Here is a 13,909-nt window from a genome sequence, read left to right on the forward strand (position 1 = left end):
AGTGATCGGGGAGAGTGGACATGGGCTGTGGGAGGGTGATTAAATGGGTGGGTAGAGTCATTGATCGGGGAGAGTGTACATGGGCTGTGGGTGATTAAATGGGTGGGTAGAGTCAGTGATAGGGGAGAGTGTACATGGGCTGTGGGTGATTAAATGGGTGGGGAGAGTCAGTGATGGGGGAGAGTGTACATGGGCTGTGGGAGTGTGATTAAATTGGTGGGTAGAGTCAGTGGTAGGGGAGAGTGTACATGGGCTGTGGGAGGGTGATTAAATGGGTGGGTAGAGTCAGTGATAGGGGAAAGTGTACATGGGCTGTGGGTGATTAAATGGGTTGGTAGAGTCAGTGATAGGGGACAGTGTACATGGGCTGTGGGAGGGTTATTAAATGGGTGTGTAGAGTCAGTGATCGGGGAGAGTGGACATGGGCTGTGGGAGGGTGATTAAATGGGTGGGTAGAGTCATTGATAGGGGAGAGTGTACATGGGCTGTGGGTGATTAAATGGGTGGGTAGAGTCAGTGATAGGGGAGAGTGTACAGGGGCTGTGGGTGATTAAATGGGTGGGTAGAGTCAGTGATAGGGGAGAGTGTACCTGGGCTGTGGGAGGTCGATTAAATGGGTGGGTAGAGTCAGTGAGGGGAGAGTGTACATGGGCTGTGGGAGGGTGATTAAATGGGTGGGTAGAGTCAGTGATAGGGGAGTGTACATGGGCTGTGGGAGGGGATTAAATGGGTGGGTAGGGTCAGTGATAGGGGAGAGTGGACATGGACTGTGGGTGATGAAATGGGTGGGTCGTGTCAGTGATAGGGGAGAGTGGACATGGGCTGTGGGTGATTAAATGGTTGGGTAGAGTCAGTGATAGGGGAGAGTGGACATGGGCTGTGGGAGGGTGATTAAATGGGTGTGTAGAGTCAGTGATCGGGGAGAGTGGACATGGGCTGTGGGAGGGTGATTAAATGGGTGGGGTTGAGTCATTGACAGGGGAGAGTGTACATGGGCTGTGGGTGATTAAATGGGTGGGTAGAGTCAGTGATAGGGGAGAGTGTACATGGGCTGTGGGTGATTAAATGGGTGGGTAGAGTCAGTGATAGGGGAGAGTGTACATGGGCTGTGGGTGATTAAATGGGTGGGTAGAGTCAGTGATAGGGGAGAGTGTACATGGACTGTGGGAGGGTGATTAAATGGTTGGGTAGAGTCAGTGATAGGGGAGAGTGTACATGGGCTGTGGGTGATTAAATGGGTGGGTAGAGTCAGTGATTGGGGACAATGTACATGGGCTGTGGGAGAGTGATTAAATGGGTGGGTAGAGTCAGTGATAGGGGAGAGTGGACATGGGCTGTGGGAGGGTGATTAAATGGGTGGGTGGAGTCAGTGATTGGGGAGAGTGGACATGGGCTGTGGGAGGGTGATTAAATGGGTGGGTGGAGTCAGTGATTGGGGAGAGTGGGCATGGGCTGTGGGTGATTAAATGGGTGGGTAGGGTCAGTGGTAGGGGAGAGTGGACATGGGCTGTGGGTGATTAAATGGGTGGGTAGAGTCGTGATAGGGGAGAGTGTACATGGGCTGTGGGAGGGTGATTAAATGGGTGGGTGGAGTCAGAGATTGGGGAGAGTGGACATGGGCTGTGGGAGGGTGATTATATGGGTGGGTCGAGTCAGTGATAGGGGAGAGTGTACATGGGCTGTGGGAGGTCGATTAAATGGGTGGGTAGAGTCAGTGAGGGGAGAGTGTACATGGGCTGTGGGAGGGGATTAAATGGGTGGGTAGGGTCAGTGATAGGGGAGAGTGGACATGGACTGTGGGTGATGAAATGGGTGGGTAGTGTCAGTGATAGGGGAGAGTGGACATGGACTGTGGGTGATGAAATGGGTGGGTAGAGTCAGTGATAGGGGAGAGTGGACATGGGCTGTGGGAGGGTGATTAAATGGGTGTGTAGAGTCAGTGATCGGGGAGAGTGGACATGGGCTGTGGGTGATTAAATGGGTGGGTAGAGTCAGTGATAGGGGAGAGTGTACATGGGCTGTGGGTGATTAAATGGGTGGGTAGAGTCAGTGATAGGGGAGAGTGTACATGGACTGTGAGAGAGTGATTAAATGGTTGGGTAGAGTCAGTGATAGGGGAGAGTGTACGTGGGCTGTGGGTGATTAAATGGGTGGGTAGAGTCAGTGATGGGGGACAGTGTACATGGGCTGTGGGAGGGTGATTAAATGGGTGTGTAGAGTCAGTGATCGGGGAGAGTGGACATGGGCTGTGGGAGGGTGATTAAATGGGTGTGTAGAGTCAGTGATCGGGGAGAGTGGACATGGGCTGTGGGAGGTTGATTAAATGGGTGGGTAGAGTCATTGATAGGGGAGAGTGTACATGGGCTGTGGGTGATTAAATGGGTGGGTAGAGTCAGTGATAGGGGAGAGTGTACATGGGCTGTGGGTGATTAAGTGGGTGGGTCGAGTCAGTGATCGGGGAGAGTGTACATGGGCTGTGGGAGTGTGATTAAATGGGTGGGTAGAGTCAGTGATAGGGGAGAGTGTACATGGGCTGTGGGAGGTCGATTAAATGGGTGGGTAGAGTCAGTGAGGGGAGAGTGTACATGGGCTGTGGGAGGGTGATTAAATGGGTGGGTTGAGTCAGTGATAGAGGAGAGTGTCCATGGGCTGTGGGAGGGGATTAAATGGGTGGGTAGGGTCAGTGATAGGGGAGAGTGGACATGGACTGTGGGTGATGAAATGGGTGGGTAGTGTCAGTGATAGGGGAGAGTGGACATGGGCTGTGGGAGGGTGATTAAATGGGTGTGTAGAGTCAGTGATCGGGGAGAGTGGACATGGGCTGTGGGAGGGTGATTAAATGGGTGGGTAGAGTCATTGATAGGGGAGAGTGTACATGGGCTGTGGGTGATTAAATTGGTGGGTAGAGTCAGTGGTAGGGGAGAGTGTACATGGGCTGTGGGAGGGTGCTTAAATGGGTGGGTAGAGTCAGTGATCGGGGAAAGTGTACATGGGCTGTGGGTGATTAAATGGGTTGGTAGAGTCAGTGATAGGGGACAGTGTACATGGGCTGTGGGAGGGTGATTAAATGGGTGTGTAGAGTCAGTGATCGGGGAGAGTGTACATGGACTGTGGGAGGGTGATTAAATGGGTGGGTAGAGTCAGTGGTAGGGGAGAGTGTGCATGGGCTGTGGGAGGGTGATTAAATGGGTGGGTAGAGTCAGTGATAGGGGAAAGTGTACATGGGCTGTGGGTGATTAAATGGGTTGGTAGAGTCAGTGATAGGGGACAGTGTACATGGGCTGTGGGAGGGTGATTAAATGGGTGTGTAGAGTCAGTGATCGGGGAGAGTGGACATGGGCTGTGGGAGGGTGAGTAAATGGGTGGGTAGAGTCATTGATAGGGGAGAGTGTACATGGGCTGTGGGTGATTAAATGGGTGGGTAGAGTCAGTGATAGGGGAGAGTGTACATGGGCTGTGGGTGATTAAATGGGTGGGTAGAGTCAGTGGTAGGGGAGAGTGTACATGGGCCGTGGGAGGTCGATTAAATGGGTGGGTAGAGTCAGTGAGGGGAGAGTTTTCATGGGCTGTGGGAGGGTGATTAAATGGGTAGGTAGAGTCAGTGATAGGGGAGTGTACATGGGCTGTGGGAGGGGATTAAATGGGTGGGTAGGGTCAGTGATCGGGGAGAGTGGACATGGACTGGGTGATGAAATGGGTGAGTCGTGTCAGTGATAGGGGAGAGTGGACATGGGCTGTGGGTGATTAAATGGGTGGGTCGAGTCAGTGATAGGGGAGAGTGTACATGGACTGTGGGAGGGTGATTAAATGGGTGGGTAGAGTCAGTGATCGGGGAGAGTGTACATGGACTGTGGGAGGGTGATTAAATGGTTGGGTAGAGTCAGTGATAGGGGAGAGTGTACATGGACTGTGGGAGGGTGATTAAATGGGTGGGTAGAGTCAGTGGTAGGGGAGAGTGTACATGGACTGTGGGAGGGTGATTAAATGGGTGGGTAGAGTCAGTGTTAGGGGAGAGTGTACATGGACTGTGGTAGGGTGATTAAATGGTTGGGTAGAGTCAGTGATAGGGGAGAGTGTACATGGACTGTGGGAGGGTGATTAAGTTGGTGGGTAGAGTCAGTGATAGGGGAGAGTGGACATGGGTTGTGGGAGGGTGATTAAATGGTTGGGTAGAGTCAGTGATAGGGGAGAGTGTACATGGGCTGTGGGTGATTAAATGGGTGGGTAGAGTCAGTGATTGGGGACAGTGTACATGGGCTGTGGGAGGGTGATTAAATGGTTGGGTAGAGTCAGTGATAGGGGAGAGTGTACATGGGCTGTGGGTGGAAATAAATGGGTGGGTAGAGTCAGTGATAGGGGAGAGTGGAAATGGGCTATGGGTTGAGAAGGTTTTGGTTTCGGTGCAGTGTTCCCCTGGATTTCTTACCCATTTGGCCATTCGTTGCATGTCTGCCCAGACAAAGAGATGGAAAGGAGAGCCTGCTTCGTCCCTTTACCACCACTGACACTGTTGTATACTTTCTAACTGACATTGCCAGCAGCCCTCGGGAGGCTACATCAGAATTGAAATGACCCTGGGTGGGACTCCTGGACCTCCTGCTCATTAGTGCTCCAGGATGTTTAAACATTGAGAAAACCTGTGAAACCTATGGAAGGAATGCAGCTTGATGGCTCAGTCTCTTCCTTTTGCTCCGTGTTTCTCCGTGTCTGTCACTAAGCTGTGTTATGGGGTTGACATTGTAAATCCTGTAATGGCTTATCTTGCTGTATATTAATTTCAGGTGAAGTGGTGGTAGTTAGTGTAGTATAAGGGTCTGAAAGGGTTAATGTTTGAGACAGTGAGAGTAACCACCTCCTCCCCACCCCCTCCCCCCCCCCAACTGTCCTGGTGATGGGGATGTAATGGTCACATGGGTAATAGACTTGGAAGAAGCATCAGGAGAGATGCTCACAAAACCTGCTTAAGGAGAGTGTATATAGTTGTGTAAATACTATAAACGAGTTATTATTTCGAGATACACATGCTCAGAGAGTTGTGTAGTCCGAGCTCGATCTAGCATCTTAAATACTATCAACAACATACATTTAGCAAGAGCAAGAATTGTAGCATAGGCACACACTGCCTTCCAGCTGAATACTTCAAGGATATAAAATCCCCAGAAACATTTTGTAGCTGACAAGTGAGAGAATTCCTGTGTGTGCTATAAAAGCTGCAGCGAGCCCAGGGTTAAACGAGATTGCCTGCCAATGGGGTTCCATCTGCGGTTACTCAGTGAATGTTAGCAGACAATTCAGTCATCGATGTGTGATTCGCGAAATCAGTGCAGACCATGCATTGTTACTGAATTAGCGTGTGAAGCAGAAGGAGTCCTGGCCATGCACTGATACACCAACTCTGTGATGGTTGTACTCCAGGTTCAGTTAGAACACTGCCAGGGTGCATCTTGAAACAGCCTCTTCCTTAACTCAAGATAGGCTGAGTGCAAGTAAGCATGCTTATGTACAGAGATGTACATATCTGTGTATATGTGTGTATGAACACCTGTATCTGTACATATGTGCAGATGCACAATGTGTAAGCAAGGTTGCGCTGTATATTGGTCTCTGTAAATATTAGTGTCCATACACTGTGGGTATATATGTGAGTTGTCACATTGGACAGAATCTCTATCAGGAGCTGCAAACCTCACAGCAAGATTACAAGCTCAGTTGAAACATGACTAACTGCATATGTCACCAGGGAACACTCATACACAGTCCTCTGTCTCTTTCACACCCTCCACTTCCAACACTAACCCTTGCTCTTTCTCTCTGGAGATGTCACCATTGGGTAAATTATAGGTGTGAGATTTTCAGTCACAGTTTCCCCAAGCTGTTGCCCTGTACCAGGAACAACAAACTGGGGCTCCCTCAGCAAAACCACTGTGTACCATTTTAATGTCTGCTGTGGCTCAGTGGATAACACTCTCATCTCTGAGGCAGAAGGTTGTGAGTTTAAATCCCACTCCAGAGACTCGGACCAAAATCCAGTCTGACTCTCCAAGGTCAGTACTGAGGGAGCGCTGTACTGTCGGAGAGGCACTACTGAGTGAGTGCCGCACTGTCGGAGGGTCAGTACTGAGGGAACGCTGCACTGTCGGAGGGTCAGTACTGAGGGAACGCTGCACTGTCGGAGGGTCAGTACTGAGGGAACGCTGCACTGTCGGAGGGTCAGTACTGAGGGGGCGCCGCACTGTCGGAGGGTCAGTACTGAAGGAGCGCCGCACTGTCGGAGGGTCAGTACTGAGGGAGCGCCGCACTGTCGGAGGGTCAGTACTGAAGGAGCGCCGCACTGTCGGAGGGTCAGTACTGAGGGAGCGCCGCACTGTCGGAGGGTCAGTACTGAAGGAGCGCCGCACTGTCGGAGGGTCAGTACTGAGGGGGCGCCGCACTGTCGGAGGGTCAGTACTGAGGGGGCGCCGCACTGTCGGTGGGGCTATCTTTCAGACGAGAAGTTAAACCGAGGCCCTTTCTGCTCTCCTACATGGATGTGAAAGATTCCATGGCACTAATTCGAAGAAGAGCTGGTGAGTTCTCAGTATATATCCCTCAAACAACATCACTAAAACAGATGATCTGGTCATTATCACATTGCTGTTTGTGGGATCTTGCTGTGTACAAATTGGCTGCTGCTTTTCGTACATTACAACAGTGACTGTACTGCTTGTAAAGCACTTTGCGACATCCTAAGATTGTGAAAGGCGCTATAGATTTGGAATGACATCACTGCCTGTTAGCTGTCTTCATTTCTTAATCTCCTGCTTCCGTGATATCGTTTCTCACTTTGCACCCTGTCCAGCTATGTGATTTTTTTCGTAAGGTTTTCTGTAACATTTTCTCACACGGACTCTGATGGAGTGGGGACTATCCCAGCAGGCAGTGCGGTAGTGAAAGCCCTCTGTTACAATTGTAGGGTCAGGAAAGCTGCTGAGGATTGGCTGTGAGATCGAGTTTGGGTTGCCAACTTTGCTTGGACGTATTCCTGGAGGTTTCATCATGTAACCTGCTGCCTCTAAACTCCTGCTATCGTTTGGCTCAAAACCCACCAATTGGAAGGCAAGGAGACTCACCAACTCAACAAGGCAAAAGCAAAATACTGCAGATACTGGAAAACTGAAACAAAAACAGGAAATGCCAGAAATGCTCAGCAACTCAGAGAGCTTCCGTAGAGAGGGGTTCAGATTAAAGTGTGTATCTGGAGTTCAGATTACTGTGTATATTTGGGGATTCAGATTACTGTGTGTATTTGGGGGTTCAGATTACTGTGTATATTTGGAGTTCAGATTACTGGGTGCATTTGGGGTTCAGATTACTGTGTATATTTGGAGTTCAGATTATTGTGTGTATTTGGGGGTTCAGATTACTGTGTATATTTAGAGTTCAGATTATCGTGTGTATTTGGGGTTCAGATTGTCATGTGTATTTGGGGGTTGATGAAGGAAGGGCAGTGGATGTTGTCTATATGGACTTCAGTAAAGCCTTTGACAAGGTCCCTCATGGCAGACTGGTACAAAAGGTGAAGTCACACGGGATCAGAGGTGAGCTGGCACGATGGAAACAGAACTGGCTCAGTCATAGAAGACAGAGGGTAGCAGTGGAAGGGTGCTTTTCTGAATGGAGGGATGTGACTAGTGGTGTTCCGCAGGGATCAGTGCTGGGACCTTTGCTCTTTGTAGTATATATAAATGATTTGCAGGAAAATGTAGCTGGTCTGATTAGTAAGTTTGCGGACGACACAAAGGTTGGTGGAGTTGCGGATAGTGATGAGGATTGTCAGAGGATACAGCAGGATATAGATCGGTTGGAGACTTGGGCGGAGAAATGACAGATGGAGTTTAATCCGGACAAATGTGAGGTAATGCATTTTGGAAGATCCATTGCAGGTGGGAAGTATACAGTAAATGGCAGAACCCTTAGGAGTATTGACAGGCAGAGAGATCTGGGCGTACAGGTCCACAGGTCACTGAAAGTGGCAACGCAGGTGGATAAGGTAGTCAAGAAGTCATACAGTATGCTTGCCTTCATCGGTCGGGGCATAGAGTATAAAAATTGGCAAGTCATGCTGCAGCTGTACAGAACTTTAGTTAGGCCACACTTAGAATATTGCGTGCAATTCTGGTCGCCACACTACCAGAAGGACGTGGAGGCTTTGGAGAGGGTACAGAAGAGGTTTACCAGGATGTTGCCTGGTCTGGAGGGCATTAGCTATGAGGAGAGGTTGGATAAACTCGGATTGTTTTCACTGGAACGACGGAGGTGGAGGGGCGACATGATAGAGATTTACAAAGTTATGAGCGGCATGGACAGAGTGGATAGTCAGAAGCTTTTTCCCAGGGTGGAAGAGTCAGTTACTAGGGGACATAGGTTTAAGGTGCGAGGGGCAAAGTTTAGAGGGGATGTGCGAAGCAAGTTCTTTACACAGAGGGTGGTGAGTGCCTGGAACTTGTTGCCAGGGGAGGTGGTGGAAGCAGGTATGATAGCGATGTTTAAGAGGCATCTTGACAAATACATGAATAGGATGGGAATAGAGGGATACGGACCCTGGAAGTGCAGTAAGTTTTAGTTTAGGCAGGCATCAAGATCGGCGCAGGCTTGGAGGGCCGATTGGCCTGTTCCTGTGCTGTACTGTTCTTTGTTCAGGTTAAAGTGTGCATTTGGGGGTTCAGATTAAAGTGTGTATTTGGGGGTTCAGATTAAAGTGTGTATTTGGGTTCAGATTATCATGTGTAATTTGGGGTTCAGATTACTGTGTATATTTGGGGTTTAGATTATTGTGTGTACTTCGGAGTTCAGAATACCGTGTTGTTTTTTGAGGGTTCAGATTACCGTTTCTATTTGTGGTTCAGATTACCATGTCTATTTGGGGTTCATATTATTGTGTGTATTTGGGGGTTCAGATTACTGGGTTGTTACAACTGGGTGAGGATGGGGTCTCAGTCGCCCCTCTCGCCCCTTTCCTGCTTTGGCCATTACTGGGTTTAACTTTTGAAACACAGTGTTTTTAGTTTATCCCCTCAGTGAGTCCTTGCCCACTGCTGTCTAATTGTAATTGTAAATTAATCAACCGGACTGGTTTTCTTAGGTTTAAACAAGAAAGATGTAAGTTTATTAGCCTTACCACCCTAACTCAGTTAAAATTACTAAAAATACGCAACACCACCATGTTAGCATGCATACGAGATAAACCCACTCACAAATAGATACAGAGGGGGTGAAAGAATTAAAGAGGGAGGTTTAAGTAGGGTTGGAAATAAATAGAATTTAGTTACTGTCTTTTGGTTTGGATGTTACGTCCTTGATTGGAGTTGAGGTCTTGCAGTTCTCACTGGGGCCCAGTACACACTTTCAAACTTGTTTCTCTGGTACCAGAAGGCTGAAGAGGTTCTCTGTCTTGGGGCTTAAGCTGCCTCTGTGGGTCCCTGGGACTTAGTTTGGGAGAGAGACAGAGCAAGTGAGAGGGACCTTCCTTCTCTTTGCTTTTCAAATTGCAGACTGTCCAAACCTTTCTGTGAGGCACAATTCAAACAGTTCCCAGTCTGGCCAGCAGGTAAGTCATGTGACCAGCTCTTTGTATGAAACAGCATCTTCTACGAGGGTTGTTGATTCTCAAAGTTCTCCAGTCACACCTGGTGGAGTGTGGAGCTCTGGTTCTTACACAGACAAAGAAAGTTGATTATTATGATTGCCCTGACCAATCTTGTCAATTGAATCAGTGAACACTTCCACGGTCTCTCTTTTCAACTGTTTCTCAGAATGCCAAAGTGCAGCCATGATTCAGTTGTCCAATTCTGTGGTCTTTATTCAACAAGCTCTGTGCAATGTCCAGTAAAAGGGTTCTAGTAGTGTTCCAGCAGAGGAAATTAATATGTTTCCATTTGGCAGATGTGGTTTCTGTCACAGTGTGTATGTGGAGGTTCAGATTATTGCGTATATTTGGGGGTTCAGATTATCATGTATATTTGGGGGTTCAGATTACTGTGTATGTTTGGCAGTTCAGATTATCGTGTATATTTGGGGGTTCAGATTACTGTGTATATTTGGGGTTCAGATTACTATGTATATTTGGGGGTTCAGATTACTGTGTATATTTGGGGTTCAGATTACTGTGTATATTTGGGGTTCAGATTACCTTGTGTATTTGGAGGTTCAGATTATAGTGGATATTTTGGGGTTCGGATTACTGTGTATATTTGGGGTTCAGATTACTATGTATATTTGGGGGTTCAGATTACTGTGTATATTTGGGGTTCAGATTACTGTGTATATTTGGGGGCTCAGATTACCTTGTGTATTTGGAGGTTCAGATTATAGTGGATATTTTGGGGTTCGGATTACTGTGTATAATTGGGGATTTAGATTACTGTGTGTATTTGGTTGTTTAGATTACCTTGCAGATTTGGGGTTCAGATTACTGTGTGTCTTTGGGGGTTCAGATTATCATGTATATTTTGGGGTTCATTTACTGTATGCATTTGGGGTTTCAGATTTCTGTGTATATTTGGAGGTTCAGATTATCATGTGTATTTGGGGTTCAGATTATTGTGCGTATTTGTGGCTTCAGATTTCTGTGTGTATTTTGAGGTTCAGAATACTGTGTATATTTGGGAGTTCAGATTACCGTGTATATTTGGGGTTCCGATTACTGTGTATATTTGGGGGTTCAGATAACCATGTGTATTTGGGGGTTCAGAATATTGTGTATTTTGGGGGTTTGAGGTTATCTCATGTATATGGGGGTTCAGATTACCGTGTATATTTGGGGATTCAGATTAGCGTGTATATTTGGGGTTCAGATTACTGTGTATATTTAGGGTTCAGTTTGCCCTGTATATTTGGGGTTTGAGTTTACCTTGTGTATATGGGGTCCAGATTACTGTGTCTGTTTGAGTTTCAGATTAATGTATATTTCAGGGTTCAGATTACGGTGTATATTTGGGGTTTGAGTTTGCCTCGTGTATATCGGGGTCCAGATTACTGTGTCTATTTGAGTTTCAGATTGATGTATATTTAGGGTTCAGATTGCCCCGTATATTTGTGGTTTGAGTTTACCTCGTGTATATGGGGGTCCAGATTACTGTGTCTATTTGAGTTTCAGATTAACATATATTTCAGGGTTCAGATTACAGTGTATATTTGGAGTTTGAGGTTACCTTGTGTATATGTACATTGTACTGGTAACTAATTAATTTAGTATATGTGCACTCTGGAGGTAACTGGGTTAAGTGAGTATGTGTATATATTCACTGTCAAGTTAAGTACGAATCGTTCTGCTGACCTGCTGTGTCTTTCTGTGCTGTTTACAGGTTAGAAGTAGGATGGTGGCTGGAGAAGCGAGCATGTACAGCCCTGGCCTGGCCTGGCAGTCCGTCCTGCTGCTGATATTGGGGGCAGTTTTATCTGGACACGCAATGGGCTGCCCAGCTCGCTGTGACTGCTCGGCACAGGAGAGATCGGTGGTGTGTCACCGGAAACGCTTCATCACGGTTCCTGAAGGGATTCCCACTGAAACCAGATTGTTGGATCTTAGCAAGAATCGTATCAAGACCATCAACCAAGATGAATTTGCTGCTTACCCTTTGCTGGAGGAGCTGGAGTTGAATGAAAATATAATTTCTACTGTTGAGCCAGGGGCTTTCAGCAACCTGTTTAATCTGAGATCGCTGGGACTGAGGAGTAACAGACTCAAGCTGATACCTCTCGGAGTATTCACAGGACTCAACAACTTGACCCAGCTGGACATCAGTGAGAACAAGCTTGTTATTTTACTGGACTACATGTTTCAGGACTTGTACAACCTCAAGTCCCTGGAAGTCGGAGATAATGACCTTGTCTACATCTCCCACCGAGCTTTCAGTGGCCTCCATAGTCTGGAGCAGCTCACCTTAGAGAAATGCAACTTGACAACCATACCCACTGAAGCCCTGTCCCACCTGCACGGTCTAATAGTGTTGAGACTCCGCTTCTTGAATATCAATGTAATACTGAACTATTCATTCAAACGATTGTATCGTCTCAAAGTCTTGGAAGTTTCTCACTGGCCATTTCTGGACACTGTGGCTCCCAACTGTCTCTATGGTTTGAACCTCACCTCACTTACTATTAGCAACTGCAATCTGACGTCTGTTCCTTATGTAGCAATCCGGCATTTGGTTTACCTGAAGCTTCTCAATTTGTCCTTTAACCCCATTACAACCGTACAAGGTCACATGATGCAGGAGCTGCTCCGGCTGCAAGAGATACACTTGGGTGGAGGGCAACTCAACACAATTGAGCCGTACGCTTTCCGAGGGTTAAATCACCTGAGAGTCCTCAATGTATCCTGCAACTACTTGACAACTTTGGAGGAGACTGTCTTCCATTCAGTTGGCAATCTGGAGACTCTTATCATGGACAACAACCCCCTTGCCTGCGACTGCAGACTGCTCTGGATCTTTAGACGTCGCTGGCGCCTCAACTTTAACAGGCAGCAACCTGTTTGTGCCACCCCTGAGATAGTCCAAGGCAAGGAGTTCAAGGACTTCCCTGACGTTTTGCTGCCCAACTACTTCACATGCCGGAGGGCCAGGATTCGTGACAAGAAACCGCAGAGGATCTACGTAGATGAAGGCCACACGGTCCACTTTGTTTGCAGAGCTGATGGAGACCCTCCTCCAGTCATCATGTGGGTGTCCCCGAGGAAACGCCACATCTCCAGCAAGACCAACGGAAGGCTGACTGTGTTCCCAGATGGCACACTCGAGGTGCGTTATGCCCAGTTACAGGATAATGGCAGCTACCAGTGCATTGCGATGAATGCTGGGGGGAATGATACCTCCAGTGCCAGCCTGCATGTCAGAGGTTACTCCCCAGACTGGGGGCAGCAGCCAAACAAGACTTTTGCTTTTATTACCAATCAGCCCAATGACAGCAATGCCAACAGCACACGTGCCTCTGTGCCTTTTCCATTTGATATCAAAACACTAATCATAGCAACCACCATGGGATTTATATCCTTCCTGGGAGTGGTTCTCTTTTGTCTGGTACTGTTGTTTCTCTGGAGTAGAGGCAAGGGGAACACAAAGCATAACATCGAAATTGAGTACGTGCCTAGAAAATCAGATGCGGGTATAGGGACTGCAGACGCCCCTCGCAAGTTCAACATGAAAATGATATAAGACTCTTGATAGTGAGAGCTGACTGGGAAAAATCGCTGCCGTGTTAAAAATTCAACAATCTGACAGACTACTGAAAGCAATGTACTCTTTTCAAACAAAATGTCTGTAACGGGTTTGATGATCACTGATTTTTGAGACTCCCCCAAACCTGTTTGAAGACAACTTCATTTAGTTAGTTGGAATGCAAAAAGAGGGATTGGATTGATCCATCGTTTATGCCATTTTTTTCTATGTGAAGGTGATACTTATTGTCCCACTCAGAGGAAGTGAATGAACGCTTCATTTAGCCTTTTCCTGATCAATATAACTGCAAGGTTCCCCACTAAGGGGGTCTTACATTCAATTGTATTCTTAGTATTCAGTCTAATTATAATGCTGTCACTCATAACACTACCTTGGTTGTGAGGTGCCTGCGTGCCAGCTCCCTGTTATGTGCCAGCAATTGCCCAATTCTTGGCAGCACCCACACGGTTCAGTCACCAAGCAGTGCTCTAGAATGAGGGTGAGCTGCACCTTTCCAATGACGAAGGCAGCCACTAATATCCCTGCTTTCGGGGGAAAGTGCTCTGAACTTGGGTGACATGTTTTACTGCCAATGATTTTGAAGAAGGTTTCCTGTTTGGACAGCTGATGGAAAGCAGTCAGGACCAGGACTACCAGACACACACTAATCAAGATAATGAGCCACATTAGTTAGATTTCCAAATCTTTGTGTT

At 47.5% G+C, this 13,909-nt stretch overlaps 1 protein-coding gene across 1 annotated transcript; it reads left to right on the forward strand.

The window, feature by feature from the left end:
- The first annotated feature begins 11,354 nt into the window (after positions 1-11,354).
- On the forward strand, positions 11,355-13,381 carry lingo1a (leucine rich repeat and Ig domain containing 1a). Its single transcript, XM_068015172.1, has one exon. The coding sequence runs from the start codon at positions 11,355-11,357 to the stop codon at positions 13,191-13,193; it is 1,839 nt and encodes a 612-aa protein (XP_067871273.1). The 3' UTR covers positions 13,194-13,381.
- The last annotated feature ends 528 nt before the right edge of the window (positions 13,382-13,909 follow it).

Source organism: Heterodontus francisci, chromosome 35, assembly GCF_036365525.1.
Source record: "Heterodontus francisci isolate sHetFra1 chromosome 35, sHetFra1.hap1, whole genome shotgun sequence".
NCBI classification, from domain to species: Eukaryota; Metazoa; Chordata; class Chondrichthyes; order Heterodontiformes; family Heterodontidae; genus Heterodontus; species Heterodontus francisci.